Source organism: Thunnus albacares, chromosome 1 (assembly GCF_914725855.1).
Source record: "Thunnus albacares chromosome 1, fThuAlb1.1, whole genome shotgun sequence".
Classification (NCBI taxonomy): Eukaryota; Metazoa; Chordata; class Actinopteri; order Scombriformes; family Scombridae; genus Thunnus; species Thunnus albacares.
The window spans coordinates 35,928,995-35,954,470 of NC_058106.1; the positions used below are offsets into that span (position 1 = coordinate 35,928,995).

Here is a 25,476-nt window from a genome sequence, read left to right on the forward strand (position 1 = left end):
CTCACCACCTTCATATAAATCAAGTATGCCAGATATCCCCAGATACATTTCCTTCAAAATAAAAGCATAACTTAAATTGGGGGATCAGCTTGGTCTAATGAGATATTTGTTCTGGTTTGAAACATCTGTTGTGTTTCTTGCTATTTTCTGCCTCATCCTGTATTCTTTTATTGATGATTCGTCACTCTAACGACTTTCAAATCTAACTTAAAAACTGTTGTTTTCCTGCATCTTTGATCAATTAATTGATTGGTTTCTCTACTGCAATTGTGTTTCCTTTTTCCTTTTTACATTTGGGGTATTTTGCAATTTGTTTCTGCACTCTGAACTGTATTTCCAGTATTTATGACTCTGTTCTTAACTTTTCTAATTTCCTTTTAAAAAGGTTTCTATTCTCTTAATTGGCATTTTAATGTTCTTATATTGTTTTTCTAATGCATTATGTAAAGCACTTTAAATTGCTCTTGTGTATGAAATGTGCCGTACAAATAAACTTGCCATATATATTTTTCTTGCCATATCTTGACAATTGTTTCTCTGTTTCTTTTGTTTTTATCTGTTTCTAAACTGAGTCAGGTTCACAGCTGGTAATGTTTCATTGCTCCACTGTTTTTCCCTCTTAAAAAAAAATACAAATAAAGTGAAAATGACAATGAAACATGTTACTTTGTCTGAAAAAATGTTACAGTGTTGAACTCACTCACCTCCTGAGCAGCAAGGGTTTCACCCAGCAGCCTGGTTTTATTTTGAAAGCGGTAACGTGGCTTCCTCACGTTTCACTGCGAACAGCTTGACGCCGGTGTTTCCTCTGAGGTTTGACAGCCAGACCTGGTCCCAGTTTCTTTCTTCTGCACACAGCCAAGCATCCTGAGCTGTTGCTTCTGCTCACTGGAACTTTTAAACTCACAACCTGGCAAACTGGAACTCCACTGAGCCGAAAAATACACCACTGAAGAAGAAGTTCTGCAACAGGTGGGTAATATTCTTTTTTATAAAAAAGTTTTATACAAAGTTTCCTTTTATGAAGAAACATGAACATGTATGCTCTCTTTACCTTAAGATACTCTGTTCTCATCTACATTAACTCACATCCCTGTGATTGAACTTAACACAGAATATCATTCATTGTGAAGATATATTCAAGTCTGAAAAGATGGATAAAGTGAATTTCAGATGAGTTTAAACTCTGCTGTTCCTCCTGAATCGACACGTGGATTCATATTCAGTCTTCTTTTTGTCTTCAAATATTCAATATGAAATTTTATTTCTGAAGAAGGAAAAAATTATTTCAAAAAGAAGATATGTAGGAAATCAACAGATTAGATCTGTGTTTTTCACCTTAAAACTTGAAAAACATGTCTGTCTATTGGACAATTAATATGTCAGCATCATATCAGTTTAATATCTGAACGGCCTTGACAAATAACATAAAATAAAATAAAAAAACATCAGAATAAATTTGACAAAAATGAAATGAAATAAATGAAACAAACTAAAACCAAATCTGTCATTACTTTTACTACATAGAAGACAAACATGTCAAAACTATAAACTTTATTTGTTTGGTCTTCCACAAGTGATAAAGTACCTCAAAGAATGTCAGTTTAATCACTCTTGTGTATCACACACACACTTATATTTGAGTTAATTATATTTTTAATCAGATTTAAAAACAGCTTATGTTGATGAAAGTACTGCAGAATGTTAATATATCTATAAAATAAACTTTAAATAGTAGTAGAGGAATATTAAAGTGATTTTTTTCTGTTTCAAAAGTGTGTTTAATATCATGTAGAGAATCTATAGATTGTATTTGACAAACCGGTTGTTCAAACCTGATTGTTCACATGAGAAAAGTGCCTCATGTAGGGAGAAAAAATAGATGTACAGGTGAGGAGTTGTCCTGTCATGGCCTCAGCTCCTCCCATCATGTCTCACATTTTTCCGAGTCTCCTTCCTGAATGTTTGCAGTGTTGAGACGTGATGGAAAAAGGGCAGACTCTGGAATATATACACCGTGCTGTTTACATAGGCCCCGGTGTCGTCAGAGCTCCCATAATACAGGCTTCAAGTGGGGGAACAGATCTGGTCTTATGGGCCCTTGGTCTCTCTGGGAGTGGAGCTCACCACAGCAGCTCAATGAGCTCAGTGTGGGGGCCGGCCACCGGTGCGACTCACACACACACACACACATACACACAACTCAGCTGCTAATGAACTGTCACTAAGTCCAAACACCACGTCTCAGTCCTGAGGAGACACTCCCTCCAGGTTCTGAAGAAAGGCAACTTTTAACAGATCAGATGTACATCTGGGAGCAGCTGAGTTGAGTTTTGGGTCCTACATAGACGTGAAACCAAAGAAACTTCTCCACATGAAGTTTCACATCAGCCTTACGAGTTACATAAACTCTATTTGGCAAATAAAAGCAGACAGGAGTGTTCACCTTTGCTTCACTGCATCTCTGGCGATAACTGAGCAATTTGTTCAGGTTGTGGAAAGTGTGTTAGATTTCCGCAGCTCAGAGCAGTTTGCAGGAGCTTGTTGAATCTGTGCTGAGTGCCAGAGCTGCATCCACACCTGGTCTGATGCCCCAGTGACAATTTGTCCCAGGGTTTCTGAGCTGTTTACGTGAACTCTCTGTGCTTTCGGTGCTGCTGACCAACTGTAAAATCTAGGAGTGACATTTTATTATTTGTATTCCAATCCTTTTACTGAGAGACCCTGAAGGAAAAGTTTTGGTTATTTCCCATGAGAGACTTCTGTATTTGTATACCTGTGTGAGCTCTTCTCACTGGTTTGAAGTGGGCAGGTCTCAGTTGGGAAACGGTGATGTCACATATTTCCGTGCACCAGTCAGAGTTTAGTAATATTTGAATCAAAATCAGGATGAAAGTTGTAGGTTTTGTTCGTGTATGGTGTCAGGCCATTGCCACACCTACACAGCCCAGATGAAGCACATCAGTTTTTGAGTGATAAACTCTTCTGTCTATTTAGTCATGAATCTCTGAAGCGGCTATAATCAATATTTATAATGACGTATGAACGTATGTACAGAGATTATCAGCGACTCTGCAGCTCCTCTCGGCTTTATAGTGAGTTTTAGCTCATTTTTTAGCTGCGACTTTGCAAATTTACTGTTTTAGTTCACTCTCAGCGCTCTCATAGTGTCATTTTGGGCCGCAGCAGGCAGCTGTTTTCAGAGAAATAGCTCTAAAAAGCCACTGTACTGCTGCTCAGCACTAAATGGCAAACAGACACAGTTAGCTGTAGACTAGCTGGTGAACGTTGTGGAGCATTTAGCAGATAAAGAGCCAGATATTTCTCTCAGGAGTTGGTAGAGAGCAAAAACAGAGCTTAAAGAGAGTGAATATTGGACTTATATTCACCAGGTGTTGTTGCTCCATAACTGCTGGATGTGGAAATAAGCAACTGTTTGCTAACAAGTCCAACAAATCAACTTAGAAGGTCATGATATAGCCAAAAAATCAGTTATGGCAGGTTCAATCTTCATGAGAATTATCAAGGGTTTTAAACCATGTTGTCAATGAATTTAAGTTCTGTAAGAGTAGAAATGTCATGGTGGAAAAATACTTAATTGCAAGTAAAAGTCCTGCATTTAAAGTTGTAAGTAAACAAGTATTAGCATGTAGCATACTCAAGGATCAAATGGTGAAAGTGAAATTGTATATAATGGGAATCAAAGTCCAAATACCTCAAAAACTACTTATAACTTGTGGTTTAATGAGCAAATATTCCTCATGCACTTCTTTTAGATTCTTCACATATTAAGTAATGGAGTTAATTTTGTATTATTATTGTGTTGAGACTGGAACATACGAACCGAATTTAGGAAAAGTCTCTTCACTCTTCACAAGTCTCTCACTGGGAGGAGGAGGAGGGAGGAGCAGGAAGTGTTGCTCAGATGTAATAACAGCAAACATTTACTTTTTGAAATAACTGCAGCTCCTTGTTTTCCTCCTTGTAGAAAATAAGAGGCGGTTGTTAGAGAGTGAGTAATTGCTCACATGAACCGGTCGTGCGGTCGTGTGTCATTCCTCCCGGAAATGTAGCTGCTGTGTGACTTTTGTGGATTCATTCAATTGGAATCATGTCAGTTTGGTTTTAGGAGTCTGGAGGTGTACATCAAATGACTTGGACTTCAGAGCTGATTTGTCAACTTGACTTTGAACATCAGCGACTTGTGTTTTAATTTGGATATGACTCGGCTGGACCGGCAGCGTATTCACAGACAGAGCAGTGTTTAAACTGTAGGACTGCTACATGTGTTTTGAATGAATGCATGTGACTTTATGGCGGGATTTCTTTGTATTTTGTGTGTATCTGTAGAGAAATGGGGTCCGCTAACAGCATAACTGTGGAATGAGAGCTTGTATTGATCCCTCTTTGACTGAAAAAATGTTTTATTATATGAGACATTTTCACTTTTGTTTGCACTATTTGATATTTAATTGTTAAATTCAGTGGCACAGTTTGTCACCTCCACCAAGAAGGTCGTTTTCCATCTCATTAATCTGTGTCATAGTTAATATATAACTATATATATAACTATATATATGTATAGATATAATATATCTCCAAAATCAGTGAACAGATGTCTTTGAAATGTAGTGAAAAGTCTGGTTTTATTCGTAACTTAACTAACAAAAAATTAATTTCTGATCGTTTTCAGTATTTTCTCATGCAGTACTTATTTGTTATTTTCATGTATTTATATTTAGTACATGCAACACTTATTTGAATGAAAAAATATCAATTACATTAAATTAATTAATTTAATTTTCAAAACAGAAACAGCAATAAATGCTCACTGTTTTATATGTAGCAGTGACAAAAATGAGAGCGATGCTTTTATATCCCATCATTAGTGAGATAAGGTGACATGATGACGGTTCCTAAAAGAAAACTTTCTGGGGATTAATGAAATTCTTATTATGACTCATAATTGTTTTACTTGCATTTTGCTCATTTTCCTTCCTTTCCTTATTTCAGATAAAATATGATCAGGTGGACTGTGCTTCTGACTGTGTGTCTGAATGTCATCTCTGCAACATTTGACTACGTTTATGAAGAGCGTTCACTTCTGGGTAAGAAAGCATTCTGATCTTCATGAAGTGCACCTGAAAACATCATGACCGTAAATCAAGGCTGTATGAAATATGCTTATGTCTCTCTCGATACAGATCTCAAACATCTGTCATTTTTAGTCAGATAGAGTTTATATGTTGTCGTCTTTCTTCCTATTTTCTGTGTTTTTCTCTCACAGATCCAGAGGATGTGCTGAGTGTGGGCATTCCTCTGGAGAAACCACAGCGTCCTCTACTGGGAGGAACGTTAACATTACCGTGTTACTTCGAGGTGTGTGAATACGAGCTTTTGCTAAATATCAGTCCAGAAAAAAACCAATTTGTCATATGCTTAAATGGCGGACTGTTTACATAACTTAAAGCTCTGCTAATTATTTCTTTTAAAATATATTTTATAATTAAATGTAAAAATGCTCTTTTGCAGCTTTTCTGAGCCTCTTTTAGCTCATGACTTCATTTTGATTTTATTACATTAACATTTGTTTTCAACAAAAAATCCAATAAATCCACCATTGCTACCTGCCCAGCAGACAAAAGCAACTAGCTGGAGAGTAAAGTGTAACATCTTGGAGCTAAAGAGTCAGATATTTTTCTCAGGGGTTATTGTAAAAAAAGAGCTAAAAGGAGAGGGAATATTTGACAGAGAGATGAGTGCTATTTCTGCTCCATATCTGGGAATTGTTAGCTAACAGCTATATAATAAACCAATGTCATGACTGTGTGTCTGCCAGATTGTTTCAGAGTTTCTCTGCCCCCTAGTGGCCAAAAATGAATACAGCTTTAAAGGTGTACAGATTTAAAAAAAAAAAAAAAAAAAGAAAAAATCAAGAGACAGATAATTGAAGACTTATCTTGCAAAACACAGAAGTATAAAACAAGAGAAAAAAACTCTGTTGCTCCCAAATTCAATTTGTTTTTTATTCTAATTTAAAAAAAAACAGATTTTCCTACTAACCTCTGGCAGTATAGAGTCGTGCAGTTTCAGTTTAATGGTAACTAAATAAAAACTTCTGCCTCCACTCTAATATAATAAATGTAAATTAGTTTTTGGTGCTCATAGCATCAATAAAATACATTTAAAAAATTAACAGTAATGTGTATTTTCAGAAACTATTTCCACATAACTCGGGATAATGAAGAGAGCTCACTGTCACCCATTTCATAGGGATACATTTTAAAGGAGCTGCATCACACCCTGTAAGGAAGTATGAAGTAAATTGGTGAATGTTGTTGTTTTCCATGTAGGACCACACTGTCCCAGACCCAGGAGCTCCCACCATCGCCCCCTTCGCTCACCGCATCAAATGGAGCCTCATCACCAAAGAAAAAGTCACGACCATCTTAGTGGCCTTGGAAGGACAGGTGCGTATCGGCGAGAGCTACCTGGACAGGGTTCAACTGACGGGCTACCCGACAACCCCGACAGACGCTACCATCAAGATATCTGAACTGCGGTCCAGCGACACGGGAGTCTACCGCTGTGAGGTTCAACACGACATTGAGGACAACCACGACGATATCAATGTGCAGGTTCAAGGTACGCAAAGGAGTGTCAGATCAGTGTCTGAGAGACAAATGCGGTGGATACAACAGATCTGAATATCCCTGAAAAAGTTGTTTAATTGTTTTTGTTATATTTCACACTGTTTTCCTTTAATTGGTTGCCAAATTCATGTGGGTGTGGCCTATTTGACATAAGCTGTGTCCAGAAGTGCAACATGCTGCCAAATGTGTTGCCGTGGTATTACAGAAATAACTCAGTGGTCATGAACCAGACTTGACGTTTTGCACAAATTGATTTCATTACAAAGCCATAATATTCTCAGACAGGTTTTAAGTAAAATCAAGTTACCACCATCACCAAATCATCATCTGTCGCTGTGATACTTTGATGCAAATCCAGATTAGGTTTAAAAATTTCTAAACATGTTTTATTATTTAAATAAAATTGGATAATTGTACTTTACTTAACCTTTTGTAGAGACTTTGTGAGTGTTTTCTTGTTTTGTGGTCTTGACCATGACAACATCTTACTGAATTCACCTTTAAACCAAAGCTGGACTGATATATCGGCCGATATTAGTTCATGGCAGACATATCAGTTAATGTTTATATGTCGACCCATAAGTAACAAAAAATTGCTTGGTTATGTTATGTGATATGTTATGTTACCTGATTTTAAATACAGATAAGAACTCCAGTATCAGTGAAGCTACACTTTAAACTATTGTTTATCTCTGTAGGTATCGTCTTCCACTACCGGGCCATCATGGGCCGCTACAGTTTGACCTTCGAGAAGGCGAAGGCTGCGTGTACCCAGAACAGCGCCGTCCTAGCTTCACCTGAACAGCTTCAAGCAGCTTATGATGATGGATTCCACCAGTGTGATGCTGGCTGGCTCTCTGACCAGACAGTCAGGTCAGTCTGTGCTGTAACATGACGGACAATGACTGCCGATTAATGAAGATTCATGTGTTGATGATGGTGACAAACATATTATATATAAGTGTCTTAACAAATACAAGCTATCCAACTGACAAATGCACAGTCTATGTACTTTCTATTTTACATACATTTAAAATATATATACTATATTATTATATATACTATAACTAGTATAGGTCAAAGGTTGTATATGTTTATGTTATGTATATGTTTGTATAACAGCTTAATTATGAGTAAAAATGTGCTTTAAATCATTCCCTGCATTGAACAGTTTGTCACTTTTGTTTAATTATTAAATTAATTTTCTGTCAGAATTGTGATGTGTTGCACAGTTTCTAGAAGGGACGATTTTTAAACACTCCTTAGTGGTGTGTTCATGAATGCTCCAACATCAGAGAATTCATTGTTGCCTGCAGAAAAGCAGCAATACGTTAACTATTTCATACTTAAGAAACCAAAGCTCATTTGTCTTTGACTGAAGGTACCCAATCCATGATCCTCGTGTGAACTGCTACGGTGACAAAGAGGAACTTCCCGGGGTCAGGACTTATGGAGTGAGAGAACTCAATGAGACTTATGACGTCTACTGCTTTAGTGAGAGGATGACAGGTACACAATGAATCTGTTGTGGGAATTTTCATACATTTTTAGATGTTCTTTGTGTATTTTAAGGTCATTCTTTAATTTTAATAATCTAACCTCCCTTATCCGATACAGGCAAAGTTTTCTACACCGCCTCTGCAGAAAAGTTCACCTTCTCTGAGGCTGTGGTGGAATGCTCTAAGCACGGCGCTCAGCTGGCTACTACAGGTCAGCTGTACCTGGCCTGGCAGGGTGGGATGGATGTCTGTAACGCTGGCTGGCTGGGAGACAGGAGCGTCCGTTACCCCATCAACATTCGACGGCCGCAGTGCGGAGGAGGTCTGCTGGGGGTGCGAACTGTTTACCTCCACACAAACCAGACAGGATACCCACTTCCTGAGTCTCGCTATGACGCCTTCTGCTACACGGGTAAGTCCTCATTCAAATCCTGAGTGTCTAGATTTACAGTGCTTTCTGTGCTCCATAAGTAGTCTAGTTCTGTTCTGTGAAAATCAGACAACAAGATGAGAAAGACCAACATAAAAAAGATGTGAATATAGTCACAGCAAAGTCTTAGGATTCCCTTATTAACACTTCTTCTCCCTCACTTTCAGACTTAACTGATGAAGATGGTTCAGGTATCATAAGAGAAGGAAGTGATGTGTTGAGTGTTAGCACGGAGACACGGAGCCCAGAGGTGTTCTTCAGGAGGACGACTACAGAGAGCGAAGCGGTTGGAGAGGTGGAGACTCAGCAGCCTACGGTTGTGGACTTCACCTTCACAGAGAGCCCCACCGAGCTACCGCTGCCTCAGCCGCCCAGCGTCACTGAGCTCATCACTGAGTGGATACAGCCAGCCACCGCCAAGCCTGATGTGGACAGGGAGCCTCAGCCGCCCAGCGCCACTGAGCACATCACTGAGTGGATACAGCCAGCCACCGCCCAGCCTGGGGTGGACAGGGAGCCTCAGCCGCCCAGCGCCACTGAGCACATCACTGAGTGGATACAGCCAGCCACCGCCGAGCCTGGGGTGGACAGGGAGCCTCAGCCGCCCAGCGCCACTGAGCACATCACTGAGTGGATACAGCCAGTCACCGCCCAGCCTGGCGTGGACAGGGAGCCTCAGCCGCCCAGCGCCACTGAGCACATCACTGAGTGGATACAGCCAGCCACCGCCGAGCCTGACGTGTCCAGGGAGCCTCAGCCGCCCAGCGCCACTGAGCACATCACTGAGTGGATACAGCCAGCCACCGCCGAGCCTGACGTGTCCAGGGAGCCTCAGCCGCCCAGCGTCACTGAAGTCATCACTGAGTGGATACAGCCAGTCACTGCCAGGCCTGAGGTGGCCAGGGAGCCCAGTGAAAGCTTTGTGATGCCTTCAACTGGTCAGTGATGGAACTGCTGGTGCATGTTATAGTCACTGTAACGTCACAAAGACAGTCTAGTGTGGTCCAACTCCTAATATTGAATAAAAAGGCTCCACCACATGAGATTCTTTCTTTTCTTCTTCTTTCTGTACGCAGGTGTGGTCTTCCATTACCGCCCAGGATCCGGTCGCTATGTCCTCACTTTCATTGAGGCCCAGCTGGCCTGCCAGAGTGTTGGAGCCTCCATCGCCACCCCAGAGCAGCTGCAGGCGGCATACGAGGCTGGATATCACCAGTGTGCTGCAGGATGGTTGATGGACCAGACTGTCAGGTAAATCTGACATGTATTTTCAGACCAGGCAGAGAGATTATTGTTCTAAAAAGACATTTAATAAGCCTTCACATCTGCTCTTTTCTAGGTATCCCATTGTTTCCCCTCGAGATAAGTGTACTGGAGATCTGGGAGATCAACCTGGAGTTCGGTCCTATGGTCTGAGGCCAGCAGATGAGAGATATGATGTGTACTGCTACGCTGATGGGCTCAAAGGTGAGAAACCTACAGAGAATTACCAGAAACTCTGCAGCTGCCCTCAGCTTTATAGCAAGTTTCAGCTCATTGTTTAGCTGTCCAACTGCAACTTTACTGTTTTGTTTCACTCACAGTGCTCTTATAGTGTCGCTTTTGGCTGCAGCACTTTTCAAAGAAAAACCTCTAAAAACTCACTGTACACTACCTGCTCAGCACCAAATGGCAAACAGTTAGCGACTAGCTGCTGAACATAGTGGAACATTTAGCAGCTAAAGAGACAGATATTTCCCTCAGGAGTTGGTAGAGAGCAAAAACAAAATAAAGAGAGTGAATATTGGACTTACATTCACCAGGTGGACAGAAACACGACTCCAAATGAATGATAATGTTGTTCTGTAACTGCTGGATGTGGAAATAAGCAACTGTTTGCTAACAAGATCAACATACCAACTTAAAAGCTGATAATATGTCAGTGTTGTGTTCACTACTTGTTTCTGCTGAAAACAAGGCCAAAAAACCAATTAATGCATCTTGCTGTAAAACGATCGATGCCACTCTACTATCTGTACATGAAGAATTGAACTTGAATCTAAAGGCAGTTAGCATAGCTTAGCATAAAGACTGGAAATAGTGGGAAACAGCTGTCCTGGCTCTGGCTGAAGCTCAAAACTCCACCAGTTGGCTTACCAGTTAATGTGTTATATGTCATTTGTTTAATTTGTACACAAACAGAAATGTAAAAAATACAACAATTTGTGGTTTTTAAGGAGAGTTATGGTATGTGCTGTAACTATTTTTTGGCAAACAGCATCTAAGAGCACTGATTTTCAAGAGCCTTTTCGTTACTTTGAGGTTTCCAGGCAACAAGGAGACACTACACAGAAGTGTGGTTGTTTGTCAAGAAATAGTACAGTGTTACTCTTTCTAAATCTGTACAGATTAAACCGACAAGATACAAGTTCTAGGAGTGTTGGGAGGTAGAGAAACAAGCTTGCTGTTTCCCCCTGCTTCCAATCTTTATGCTAATTGCCTCCTGGCTCCAGCTCCATACTTGACGGAGAAACACAAAAATGGTATTGATCCTCTCATCTAAGACTTAACAAGAAAGCAAATACTGTAAGCATATTGTCCTAAATGTTGAAACTGTTCCTTTAAGGTTTTTACAAGTCTATGCTAAAAAGCTAGCATCCACGTTTAATTTAGTTTTAACAAGTAATGAAAATTTTTGTGCCATATTTAACATCAATTAGCCAAATGCTTGTCAGTAAACAAGCAGTAAGCTTTTTAAATGAACTATAGGAGTCATGAAAACTTGAATTACAATTAACCAAAATGTACCAGACTTAGAATGATATGAGTATAACATATGTAAGACAGGATCAGACAAGGATTTCAGTTTGTCTCTGACTTTATGTCTCCATTTTCAACTTTTTTCACTTCTTCACCATCTTTACGTCTCTTCGTCATCTGCTCCACAGGCGAGGTTTTCCACTTGGGCTCTGCGGAGGGTTTCACCTATGATGAGGCTGTTTCTAGCTGTCAAGCGCAGAACGCCATCCTGGCCTCCACAGGAGAACTCTATGCAGCCTGGAAAATGGGTTTTGACAAGTGCCGTGCTGGCTGGCTCTTGGATCGTAGCGTCCGTTATCCCATCACCAACCCTCGTGCTGGGTGCGGAGCGGGGAGGAGAGGAGTACACACTGTGTACGCTGACCCCAACCGGGCAGGCTACCCTGACCTTCACGCCAGATATGATGCATATTGTTTTAGAGGTAAACACTTAATTATAACTATCTAAAGGGCTCGTTCTGAATTCATTCATTAATGCATATAATTTTCCTCTGTTTAATTCTTGCAGCTGATATTCTACTTATTGCAAATGAAACTGGACTGAACATCACAGATATCCAGGAGGCCCTCCTGAACCTAACAACAGTTACTGATTTATTGAGGCCTGGTAAGCTATATTTCAGTCCTGAACACTGAATGCTTTATTTACCTGCCCAAACATTTCTTATACTTCCCATGTAACTCACTCTCTTCTTATATGTCTCTTTAGCTGTCCCCTCCATCGTCCAACCCATCCCTGTGGAGTCTTCAGGTTCTGGTTCAGGCTCAGAAGACTTTGGCTCAGGGTCTGCAGTTGATAGCGGCTCTGGGGATCACTCTGGAGACTTGTTTGGCTCTGGAGACGGGTCTGGATCTTCAGACTTGTCTGGTTCTGAAGACCGGGTCATCTCTGGAGACTTGTCTGGTTCTGGAGACGGGGTCATCTCTGGAGACTTGTCTGGCACTGAAGACCGGGTCATCTCAGGAGACTTGTCTGGTACTAGAGATGGGGCCATCTCTGGAGACTTGTCTGGTTCTGGAGACCGTGTCATCTCTGGAGACTTGTCTGGTTCTGAAGACCGGGTTATCTCAGAAGACTTGTCTGGTTCTAGAGACGGGGCCATCTCTGGAGACTTGTCTGGTTCTGGAGACCATGTCATCTCTGGAGACCTGTCTGGTTCTGAAGACCGGGTCATCTCAGGAGACTTGTCTGGTTCTAGAGATGGGGTCATTTCTGGAGACTTGTCTGGTTCTGGAGACCATGTCATCTCTGGAGACTTGTCTGGTTCTGGAGATCGGGTCATCTCTGGAGACTTATATGGTTCTGGAGACTTGTTTGGCTCAGGAGATCAGTCTGGCTCAGGGGACCTGGTTGGTAGTGTGAGTGCAGAGCTGCCCAGTGGAACACTGGGTCTTACCAGTACAGATGCTTCTGGATCAGGTCTCAGTGGAGAAAGATCCGACATCACTGTCATTTTTTCAGGCATCGACAGCACTCTGGCTGAAGGAGGTTCAGTTTCAGGAAGACTCCAAGAAGCCGAAGAGGGGAGCGTGGGGATCCTTATCTTCCCTTTATCTGAAACAGGCTCTGGAGTGGTCAGTGGTAGTGGGGACCTGTCCGGATCTGGCAGTGGATCTGGCTCTGCAGAGAGTGGCTCTTCCATGGAAAGTGGACAAAGTGGACAATTCTCTGGCATGTCGTCCAGTTTCATCACTAGCCGGGACTTTTCTGGGTTCAGTGGTTTCCCATCAGGAGCCTCTGGAAGTGCCAGTGGACAGCCAGGAGATGCTCAGATACTACTTGTAGATGATGAACTGGTTGATGCATCCACACATATTACCCACAAGGAGTATGAGCTTGGTGGAGGCTCTCTGGCATTCAGTGGCTCAGGATCTGGGGTTCTCAGTGGTGATCTCAGTGGCTCGGCCTCTGGAAGTGGCTCTGGGCTCTTCTCAGGTGTTACCTTTGTGGGGTCAGGCTTCACTGACCTTACAGAGTCATCTTCTGTAGAGCAGGAGGCCTCTGGGTTTTTACTCTACAGCTCCGGACAGGGAAGTGGTGGACATATGTCAGGATCTGGAAGCTCAGGCTTCCACTCTGGGTCTGGATCAGGAATGTCTGGATTGGAGTCCTCTACCAGCGGGGAAGAAGGCAGTGTTACATTCTTGACTGAGGATTTTATGACAGAGGTATCTGGAGGCAATACAGTGGCTATGGAGCTTGGACAGGGGTCAGCAGAGTACAGTGGAGAAGGAAGCGGCAGCAGCGGCAGTGGCATCTACTCCGGCAGCGGAGATACCCACTCATCCACAGCCAGTGGCGTTTCTTCAGGAGCTCCCTCTGGAGATCTGCCACAAGTGGTGCTGCCCTCTCCGTCCAGTGAGTGGGTACTGACAGAGAGCACCACAGGAGCAGAGCAGATGCTGAGTGGAGTTGAACTAGCACAGACTTCTAATAATGTCTATCAGACCCCCGGCCATGCATTCGCCCCTGCAGGACTGGCTGCCCCTGCTACTGCAGCTACACCAGTCTCTGTGCAGGCACCAGGCATTGTGGCAGAAACTGATTCTGTGGAGGGTAAGTCTACCTATTCTTTCACATGACAATTTAATACTTTGTGTCTTTGGTTCTTAGGTAATATTACATATTTTACAATGTGTTGTCTTGTATTCTGTAAAACCAAGGGACAGAGTGTGTGGATGGTACGGAAAGCAGGGTTTGTTCAAAATTATAGGGATTTTGCACCCTCATGATATAATGTTTAAAGGAGTTTACTGCGGGTTTTGCATGTTTTCGTCAAGAGCTGAAATGATTAGTTGAATCTTTAATGGAAAGAAAAGGATCAGTTAACGGTTTGGGTCATTTTTTATGCAAAACTTAAACCTCTCAAATGCAAATACTTCTAGTTAGTCTATGTCAGTAAACTGTACATCTCTGGGTTTTGGACTGTTGATCGGACAAAACAAGCAAACAATTTAAAGAAGTCAACTTGTGCTTTGTGAAGTTGTTGTGGACACTTTACACTGTTGTCTGACATTTTATGGACTCAAGGATTAATCAGTGAACTGAGAAAATAACAGCTGTGTCAGTCAGCATTAGCAACAAATGTTTGCGGAGCTGCTACGACTAGTTGATTAATTAATTAGACAAAAAAATAATCAACAACAATTTTGATAATTGTTTAATTTGCTGCTTTTGCTGCCTTGTCTTAAATTATATTAAATATTATTATAATATTTTTGGGTTTTAGACTGTTGGTCAGACAAAACAAGACATTTGAAGACGTCACTTTGGACTCTAGGAAATTAATAATAAAATGAATCGTTAGTTGCAGCCCTAAATCTTTGATAAAGTTTGCTGATGACACAACTTTGTAAGTCTATAAGCAATGAAGAAACAGAACATGGTCCTGTGCTGGAAGAGTTTAAGACTCTCATCTGACCAACAAAATCAAAACCCCCGGTAACTCCGTTTCAACACAACAATAGTGTAACTTTAACAAAAGAAAAAAAGGCATCACAGCTCCACCGCTGAATTTACACTTGTAGATTCAGAGCATCACATTTTAATCATTTTACCTATGTTTCTAGGTGGCCTTAACCCATGTGAACCCAACCCCTGTGGCAGCGCTTCATGTACAGTAGAGGACGGGGTCGCTCTCTGCCATGGTAAGTCCCAACACTGTTCATCCTTCTCCTTTCTTTGTATGCATTAAAAATTGTGTGACGATGTTTTGGTTTAACAAACCTCGTCAGTAACGTTTCTCCGTATGTCTTTGTTGTTGAGCAGTTTGCATGTTTTATATTTTTGGACTGCATTCTGTTTATTAATCAGCTTGTGACCTAAAGTTATATTTTCAGATAAACACTTGATTATATTTACTGTTTGTGAATCAGCATTACCAGACTTAACAAAAATCCTTTTTCTCTCCCTGCTGTTCTGTCCTGTTTTGCATCATATTTTTGCTCTTTGTTTTGTGTGTTCCTTTTCGTTCATTTTGTCTGTGCCTGGTTATGGGTCTCTGTGTTTGTGTGGCAGATTTGAATGTTATGGTGTTTGTCAAATACGTATCGGCTCTGCTCTGACGTTACACAGCATCTGTGTCACACGTTTATCACAAGTGTCGTCAGCCTATATGTTGTTTTTGGTCTGCTGTGCCAATTCGCCACCTCCGCTCCACTGCATGCATGCTAAACATGGGCAACATATGTGCTTTCTGGCATTATATGGGTGCTCTAATCCTGCTGGAAATCGAATACTGATCTTCTGCTGCAACTAACCACAGATTCAAACATAAACTTACTGCAAATATTGTGATTTTTAGTTATTGCCTTTGCAAAACTAAATAAATATGCATTTCATTATATATCATATATATTTGGTAACCTGGAAGACCTCAAATCATAAGATGTATCAAAAACAAAACATAGTTTGCAGTAAGTCTAATCTGGATCAGAAGTTCCAGCAGTGATAGTATTGTTCACTAACTCCATCAGTCCTGAGGTGTGATAGTCCTGCTATCACAGCCCCACCCCCACCCCCCACCTCTTCTTGTTTGCCAACCTAACCACCTCCCATCCCCACCCCTCGCTCAAACAGTAGTGTCACCCGCCCCCTTTTTTGCAGAGGTAGATGTGTGCCATTCCAACCCTTGTGCCAATGGAGCCACCTGTGTGGAGAGTGCAGACTCTTACAAATGCTTATGCCTGCCCAGCTACGGAGGGGAACGCTGTGAGATCGGTACGAGATCAGCTTCAGCTAATAAATACTAACAAAAGCCTCTCAAAAACAACTGAAGCGAAAGAGAGATGCTAAACATCACCATCATTACTCACTGTGGCTCTGTGAAAATACAAAGTCATGTGGAGTCCTGGTGGCCCAACAGTTGAAGATGCAAAACGTGTAACTGTGATGTCCCTGGTCTGCAAAAGGCTGTAAAAGTAGCTAAAGGGTCAGTTCATCCAAATCACAGAAAAAAATATTTCACTTACCACAAGCAGTGTCTGGTAATGCAGTAATTGTTCAGTTTTTTACAGCTCAAAACACTGAACAATTAACCCTTTTTTATACCCCTTTATTGAACAGCAATTGTCCAGTCATAGTTAAACAACCTAAATGACTCAGCAGGTCTGTTTGGAGACCTCCCAAGTTGCCGAAGTGATGAGCATAGGGTACTACTAGTAGTAAGTATCTGAAGAAAGAGATTTTTCTTTTGTCCAAAACCCAAAACACAACAGAACAATTTTAAGGAATGGATTAAATAAAGTATTTGTCTCTTGACAAACGCTTACGTTGTATCCTAGCATTACTTCCAAGATTAAAGGGCAGCATATTATTAGATAACTATATTCATTTACAGGATTTCAGGTTCCATTCAGAATATCCCTGTTCAGGACCTGGTATTGGAAGCCACGTTGACACATCCCAATATTCCAATAATCACTGCCAATTTTGAGTGGTAAATCTGCCACCATTATCAATAAAAACTGCATATGTGCCATGTTACTATTAAACGCCAGACTGGTGTAGCAACAGTAACTAAGGGAGGAGGGACTTATCAAACAAACAAAGGTTTCTTTGGCAGAACGTTGTTCATAGTGAGACACAATAATCTCAGTTTAAGGTCCAAGATATTAGCTTATTCAGGCCTTTAAACCGCATATCACAGTCTTCATCAGAAAATGGAACTGGCTCAGGTGTCATCACATGACCACAGTTACACTCGGAGATCATGTGATTGACACTAGCTTCATTATGCTTGGGGCCGCATTCTCGTCATTCACTTTTTGTACCCGCGCTGGCCCAGAGCGACAATCTCTCTACCCTCCTCTTTACTGACAAGATGTTCTGCTCCGTGTTGGAGGGTCCTCACCACTGATCTTTGATGTTGTACGATGACACCTGAGACAGTTCCATTAGTGGATGAAGACTGTGAGAGGCACTTGAAAGCTCAGAAAAAGGCTAGTGAGTGGATCTTGAGTTGAGATTATGTTGTCACACATACTGATCCAAAGGTCAACAATGACCTTCCATGCTCGTGTTCACAGTGGGGTCTGCGGATTACCCTGAGCAAACTGGAGGTCACACCACAAAGTACATTGGCTGGTCCATGTGACATACGGCCAGTCACGATATCACTCGCAGTTTCTCTATTTTCTCTCTACTGATCTGTTTATATCCCTCTGGCATTTTGTTCAGCATAGCAAACCATTTTCTTTAATAACATCTTATTGAAGAGGGAAATCACAGCTAACGAGCTTGCTAACGGTTAGTTAGAAAACTAATTCAAAGTAACTAAATTTGCCATGAAATTTCTCTGTTTTAAATGCTGATGTGACCAGACAGAAAATTGGGATGGTAACAGAAGTCTCAGAGGTGGACATCTCAAACTCTGGGGCAAATAAAAACCAATGCTTTCTGCACGGCTAAATGCTACTAAGGCTAAGTGGAAATGTTTGGCTGAACCAACTCATTAAAGTGGAGCATGGGAGAGAATGAAGCCTTTCAATGTTTGAGAAAAAGAAAAAAAAAAAAGTGGAAATTTACAATCACGTTACTGTTGGGCATGGCCCTTCCTGTTGAGAGTGAAATTATGTGTAATTTTCCATTCTGTATTGGGACATTAGCACGTCAGGAAGGAAATACCATCCATCATCAAGTTTGTACTGGATGCAGGACTGACTGCGGGCATCGCGGTGGGATAATATATTCCTCACTGACTTACAAGACAACAACTGAATATGTTAAACAGAAACACTACATGGGTTGTGAAGAACATCAAGCACTGTTCCAGCTGCTGAAGCACTAACAGACAGCTGCATCTGATGATGAAAAGCTTCTCATCATCAGATTCAGTGCTTTAGTATTTCAACCCATCTGTAGTTGTAGATATTATCTTTGTCTCAGAGCCTCAAAATTGAAAAAAAAGGGACATATTTAAGTGAAAGTTCATACATTGAATGAAGTGACATATTTCACAATGTTTCCTCCTTGGTGTTGTGGCTGCAGATGAGCAGCAGTGTGAAAAAGGTTGGACTAAGTTTCAGGGGAACTGCTACCTGCACTTCTCCGAGAGGGAGGAGTGGCTGGACGCAGAGCAGCGCTGCCGGGACCTGAACGCACATCTGGTCAGCATCATCACACCGGAGGAGCAACACTTTGTCAACTGTGAGTGCTTAACGTGGTGTGTGTGTGTGCGTGTTTGTGTCTGTAGAGACGTAGAGAAAATGAAAAGTAAAGTTCTGTCGACATGTTTTTCCGCCCGCAGTGAACGGAAAGGACTACCAGTGGATCGGACTGAACGACAAGACAGTAGAGAATGACTTCCGCTGGACAGATGGCACTCCGCTGGTGAGTGAAGGACGGTGTTTCATAGCATTTTATCCACTTATTGAATCCAAACCTTTTCAAATCCCTTACTGAATCTTCTAGGTTGGCAGAAACGGTTTCCAGTAGCAGCCAAATTAATGTTCATAACCTAAAAATGAGATGAAAAGCATAATATATGAAATGTGAATTGAATTATCTGACACATTTAAATTATATGCTGCAGCCTTCTGTACTTCAGGAGCTACTTAATACAAGTACTGAAGGTCCTGATTCAGAACTATTAAATTAATCAGATTAAAATATTGATTTGATGTGAATCAGAGTTTAAGATTCTTGAAGTGAGGTGATCAGCTGATTATGTCTCTATCAAACTACAAAAACACTCAGTCCACAGTGTTGTTACAGAGTGATGCATCTTCACTGACAAACAATCTAAGTGTGAATACCAACACCTGCTGCTGAGAGCACATTCACCAGAGAACTTTTCATTGTACCCGTTACACAATTAAAGTTAATTAGCTACAGCTGATCTAATCTGCCACAGGTGACATCTGTTATTATACAGACAATGACAGTCAGCTAAAAATGAGAAGCTGTTACCTGCAGTGTATGTTTTCCACTACTCTCGACTAGTAAAAAGATAAAAAGGTTTTGATGTGTGAAAAGCTGTGAAAATTGCTGTTTACACTTGTGATAAGAGGTTCTCTGAGCAGGTGAAAACTCAATCACCAAAATAGCTCTGCACCACCTGATCTGCATAAACACAACCTCAGCTGCATCGCTGCACCTTCCTCAGCGCACAGGTGCAAGAACGAAAGACATATATCATCTGTACTTCTGCCACCTTTGCAGCAAGAGACCTAAAAGTTTAAACACACCCTGCTAGCGGACGCTTGACGCTGAAATGTTCATTACACACTCAAAAACACACACACACACAGTACTGATGATTATTCTACTCTCAGAGCTTTACCAGCAGTGGAGCCACCAAAGTAAATAATGTATTGCACTACATTTGATATTCCTGTGTGTAAGAGGACATTTATTTTTGATTGTAATGCTAGAGGAAAGCTCAGGGGCTCAACACACTGGTGCTGCAAATAACATTAATTCTCATCATTTATTAATCTTCCAGTTATTTTCTCTTAATCATTTTGCACATAAACTGCTGGAAAATAGTGAAAAACCCCTATTTAAGACATATTATTACATCCGAGGTAATATGTTGAAATAGTTTGTTTATCCAACCAACGGTGCAAAATCCAAAGACATTTAATCTATTATCATATATAACAAGGAAAAGCATCAAATCCAAACATTTGAGGAGCTTGAACCAACATGTTTGGCATTCTTACTTTAAAAACGACTGAAACTATTAATCGATTATTAAAATAGTAGCAAAGTAATGTTTTGTTGATCAACTGATTGATTGATTTACTAATCCATTCAGCTCTACAACATACAAAAACTACATTTCATGGCAATCTGGCAATTTAGATGTTGATATTTCTTGCTGTGGACGAACATCCTGAAGGGCTAAACAAACAACAAAAACAGTAGTGTTGCATGGTATAAGATATTATAGTATGATTTAGCTAATACAAAATGATAAAAACAGTAAAATTCAAAGGTAAAGCTGTGAGGTCCCTCTACTCTGTGCTTACTTTGTGGTAAAGAATGTTTCTATTTCCTTTTTCTTCTTCAGCAATATGAAAACTGGAGGCCGAACCAGCCTGATAGTTACTTTAAAGCCGGAGAAGACTGTGTGGTGATGATCTGGCAAGAGAGCGGTCAGTGGAACGACGTGCCCTGCAACTACCACCTGCCATTCACCTGCAAGAAAGGCCCAGGTACGCCGGCTCAGGCTTCACATCTGCTCCGGTCTGAAGCAAAGCCTTTAAAGCTGCATCGATTGATGTACAGTCACTAGAGAGCAGATATTATTGCCTGATGTGGTTGCTATGGTAAATGTATTGGCAAACGTTTAAATGCTCGCACATCCAGTCTGACATTGATTCTCCTTTTAGCTCTATTCTGACTGTCACCAGCTCCTGAAAAAACATGTTTTTTTTACTGTAGCTGCTAAAGTAAATGCTCCACTTTGTTCACTACATAGTTGCTAACATTGCATATCTGCCGTTGGCTGCTGAGCAGGTATTACAGGTCTCATGGGTCTAAAATTTTGGTGAGCTGAACTGAAATGGACCCATGGAAGACCTGCCCGAACCCAACCTGCAAACATTCAGATCAGGAAAGAAAAGTGCAGTAGATGCAGTAATTAGACCAACAAACAGACCCAAATGAGAGAAAACAGCAACAGCAGCAGTCTGATGCTCCAGCAATTAACGAGCTGCAGCAGTCGAAAAGAGCAAAACATGTCATTTTTTCCCTGCGCTCCACAGCTCACACTCTCCGTCTTGCCTCTAAACACACATTTTCCCCTGTGGTGATAATGACACATCACATGAGCAGAGTTAATAGAGAATCTGACACACAAACCCAAGACCCAATAAAACCGGTACCCCACCCACCCGATCAGACTGAGTATAATCAGGACCGACTCGAGTCCTGGGTCGGGTCTCGGTGACTATAGGAACCAAGTGGAACTGTGAATACTAGGGGCGTGCTTGAATACAAATACGTTATTCGAAAAAGCACATATAGTGGGGTTTCTTACAAATATTTGTTTCACACAAATATTTTGAAAATTATTTGTTTTTGGGAAGAAAAAAAAAAAGTCAAATACCAGCATGCAGGTCAGTTACATCACTATCTCAGTGTCTCTTCTCTGCTCCACTGTGACGTCTATCAGCAGGTCTCAACGAGGGGAGTCACATCCACCTGCTACATGACGCACATTTCCTTATTTGGACATCATTCCTGGAGTTACTGACACTTTAATTTTCTAATTAAAAGCATAATAAAAACAAAAACAATATTTTTTTAGGCCTCTTCCCACTTTCATTCGAATACAAATACAAATAATTTTGCTGCCTCAACAAATACAAATACAAATACTGGGCCCTCTGCACATCCCCTAGTGAATACCTCTAGCAAGTAGCATACTGGTTTAGCAGAGCTTGTTTTCAGGAAACAGCTGTCTACTGTTGCTTGAAATGGGATTAAAACCAAAACAACAAGATAAAAGATGGTCTAACCTTAACTAAGTGCTGCCAGTGCCTAAACTTTTCCAGACATTGTACTGCAAACTCAGATATTTTGGCTGAGAAAAACAGGAAATACGTTGCCACTGAACATTTTACTCATACGTTCAATATTAATATTTTTGTGACTTGCCAAATACTTGACTGAACAACCTTGTTATGTTGGCAGAAAACATTATTGGTCTGGAATTACGTTTCCTGTTGCAGTTTAATAGTATATAAACATATTTCTAGGAGACATGGTTTGATATGTTGACCTCTGTCCTCAGTGTCCTGTGGCGCCCCGCCGGAGGTGGAGAACGCTCACATGTTCGGTAACAGGAGGGAGGAGTACCCTGTCAACTCCATCATCCGGTATCAGTGCAACCCAGGGTTTACACAGCGCCACCCACCGGTAGTTCGCTGTAAGGCAGACGGACAGTGGGAGAAACCCCAGGTGGAATGTACTGACGGTGAGTTCGCTCTACAAATATAGTTTGTAGAGAAACCTCACTGATAACGAAGGATGGGTGTGTTCATTTCTAACAATAACTCACTTTTTGTTGTGTCTTCTCCGTCACCGCAGTAAAATCCAGAAAAAGAATACAGGAGAGGATCAGCAGGAGTCCGGCAGAACCAGCCAGCAGCAGCAGCAGCAGCAGCAAGCTTCACTAAGAAAGAACAAAGAGGAATTAATTATTTAAAAGAACATTTGCTCCACACAAAAATCCATTTTCCATTTTAGTGAAGATGATTTGAAAGGTTGAATTATTGAAATTTCCACATCCCACAGGGTGCTACATCATGGTAATGTGATTTTTTGTCTGTTGTGTTCCCTGCCCCTTCATAATATATTTTAATTATATGTAATAATTTTATTGCTCTGAGTTTATTTTCATTGTGTGTATTGTAATATAATTTTGTTTGGTGAAATTATTGATGAAATAATTTGTTCTATACAAGTTTTACATTTATAGACGGCAACATCTGTCTGGTTCACTGTAGTCTGCTGTAGATCTTTACCACAGAAAACAGTCCACATATCCTGATCGGCATTTAGATGTCGGTCGAATGAGCTGATGATGATGTCAGGTACCATGAAGAAATGTATTTGTGTACCCATTAAACTCTAATTTATGTAGGAGTTAAAACACAGCAGCAGGGGGGGGGGGGGATTCTGCTTTAAAATGTGTGTTAAAGTGTTTTCACGTCAATCATCACAGTCGGTGAAGTTGAAGGTGTCAGTGTCAGTTTCCTGCTGTTCGTTCCTGTTATACGACTTGATAAAAAAACGACGATTCATCACAGGAAACAATCCATCTAACGTCACCCGGAGGTGAATGTTGTCATTAAGTGTAAGCACATTAGAGCGCTGTTTTAAGTTTAGTATATGAATACATGAAGATGGAAACCCCAGTATTAATGGTTGAGTTCAATTTCAATTAATTTTAACAAACACTCTTTGTAAAAATACATTGTAGAGCGGGAACTGTGGCCGAGTCATTTTGAGCATCTGGAGCGGCTAATTCATACCGACTTCAGTTTGACAAGTTTGGATTTTGAATGTGGAAGACTTATTGCAAAAGTCAGGTAGAGGTAAACCTGATGCAACTCTAAATTTAACTGTCAAAAGGAAAAGTTTGACATTTTGGGAAACTTTGGGAAAGATGGATGCCACCGTCTCATATCATGTCTGCACGCTAAATATGAAGCAGGCGGTTAACGTTAGCTTAGTTTAGCATAAAGAATGAAAGCGGGGGGGGGGGGGTAAAATAAATTGCCTTCCAGCATGTACTGCGGCGGGAGTGCTAATGCAGAAGGTTCAAGCAAACCAATGTTGGGTCACCCGGAGAAAAAGTTGGTGCAACTTTTGCTGCAACGCAATATGACATCATCCGGCAATTGTGTACATAGATTCTGACGGTAGCGCTGTGCTAGCCAAATCTCTCACCACCATGTTTCCCGTCTCCATTATCAGCTCTCGGTTAAAGGCAAAAATGCCTAAAAATATATCTTAAAAAAATAAACAAAAACCTTCCTAGATGAGTGCAAACAAGTTAATATTTAAGCAAAACTAAGTCGTAGGAAGAAATCAAACAAACCCGATCAAGCTTTGACCACAAGTCTCTGGTTTAAGCAGAAACTTTTGTCTACATACAACCTTTTATTTATTGATTTCACACAGCGACAGAGTCTCTGCTGGACTGAGCCGGTGATTGTTATATAAAAGAGAGAGAGATTCAGTACTGTTGTATTAGACTACAGCAGCGTCAGCAACACACGGCCGGGGCGAATAAACTCCATGTTTCATAGTTAATGTGTAGAGGATGAAGTGGTACTGTTCATGACCTCACAGTTTGTCATGTCGGCTGGTTTGAGTCTTTCGTTTTCTGTGTGTTTAGTCTCTTATCATCTTCCACGAGGCTGTGCAGTGCACGGCGTTTCTGTGGAGCAGGTGTCGGTATAATGAACCTGTTATCAGTTTCATGTGTGTAGCTTCAGAGGAAATAACCTCGCCGTAACCATTGCAGTGTGTTACTATTATTGTTTCTTTTTTCCAACTTTGCTTTCATTTGTGCACTTGTTTTGTGTCATTGTTGCTGTATTTTGGGGGGGGGCTGTGCCTTCTTCTAACGTACTGTCACCTGCTGCATGATAAACCAAAGACTGAGAATTCAATTTCCGAGTTGTACGTGTGTGTCTGCTGTAGCCACATTTTATTCACTCATTAACGTCTGGCAATAGTCTATATTTTTCATATTGTCAACAAATCCATGAAAAGACCAAAACCTACAATAAATTGATCTGCTTACAAGTATTATGTGTGTATCCAAAGTCTGATAAATCTTTTTTCCTCTGTGCCGTAGACCTCCGTTGTCGTCCAAAATATATTAAAAACACATCAGTGAGCCGCACCGCTGCACTGAGTGACATGTTCCTTCATTATCATAAACACACATACTGTAGTTTATTTTATACACCATCCTGCTGCCAGAAATACTGCTGTACTAGCTCACTAGACCGCCAAATGTGTATTAATCCGCCGCTGAAAATACTCCCCAACAAATACACAATTTTCTCCTGTTTTAGTAATGTTTGCTAAAAACTACAGTGCCCAGCTACTTTAGGTAACTCCTGAGCTTTTTTAAAAAACAAAACAAAACAAAACTATATATTTGTGACCCATTTTAAAAGATATATATATCTTCAGTAGGTTGAATACCACAGACAAGGAAATCAAAGTAGAAAGTATTGAGAGACGGACTGACACATTTCTGGTTTTGGTCTTTTCATGAGACGATAAGAAAAATGTGGTATAAAGCCAGCCTCATCCTTAAATGTGTCAGTTCAAATGCAAATTCAAACATCATGTCAATGTGAGGACAACGCTATGGTTTATAAATTCATCAATAAAACACTAAACGCTCTTGAGATGGGACAGATTAAAAACAAGGAAGTGATTTAACAAAGATACACAAAATATCATGTAAGGAAAAACACATTTTTGCCTCATCCTCACATAAGAATGTCTTTCAATTTCTACTTTAAAGGACGGGTTCTCGGTTTTTCAAGTCTGTCAGGTGTTCAAATGAACATTGAAACATGTTTTTCTTGCTGTAATCATTCCTCCTGTTCATACTGA

At 40.8% G+C, this 25,476-nt stretch overlaps 1 protein-coding gene across 3 annotated transcripts; it reads left to right on the forward strand.

The window, feature by feature from the left end:
* Positions 1 to 719: 719 nt before the first annotated feature.
* On the forward strand, positions 720 to 24,652 carry LOC122985890 (aggrecan core protein-like). Of its 3 annotated transcripts, XM_044356888.1 has the most exons (20): positions 725 to 972; positions 5,014 to 5,108; positions 5,288 to 5,379; positions 6,354 to 6,645; positions 7,352 to 7,526; positions 8,035 to 8,162; positions 8,271 to 8,564; positions 8,750 to 9,520; positions 9,659 to 9,833; positions 9,922 to 10,049; positions 11,510 to 11,803; positions 11,890 to 11,988; positions 12,091 to 13,938; positions 14,952 to 15,029; positions 15,988 to 16,101; positions 18,370 to 18,528; positions 18,629 to 18,711; positions 20,396 to 20,540; positions 22,124 to 22,306; positions 22,420 to 24,652. In XM_044356888.1, exons 2-20 carry the CDS (start codon positions 5,021 to 5,023, stop codon positions 22,506 to 22,508), a joined length of 5,235 nt encoding a protein of 1,744 aa, XP_044212823.1. In that variant the 5' UTR covers positions 725 to 972; positions 5,014 to 5,020; the 3' UTR covers positions 22,509 to 24,652. The 3 variants fall into 3 exon arrangements, with proteins under 3 accessions (XP_044212842.1, XP_044212823.1, XP_044212833.1); XM_044356898.1 differs by lacking the exon at positions 15,988 to 16,101; XM_044356907.1 differs by lacking the exons at positions 15,988 to 16,101; positions 18,370 to 18,528; positions 18,629 to 18,711; ... (1 more) ...; positions 22,124 to 22,306; positions 22,420 to 24,652 and adding an exon at positions 15,400 to 15,927 and having other exon boundaries at positions 720 to 972.
* Positions 24,653 to 25,476: the final 824 nt, after the last annotated feature.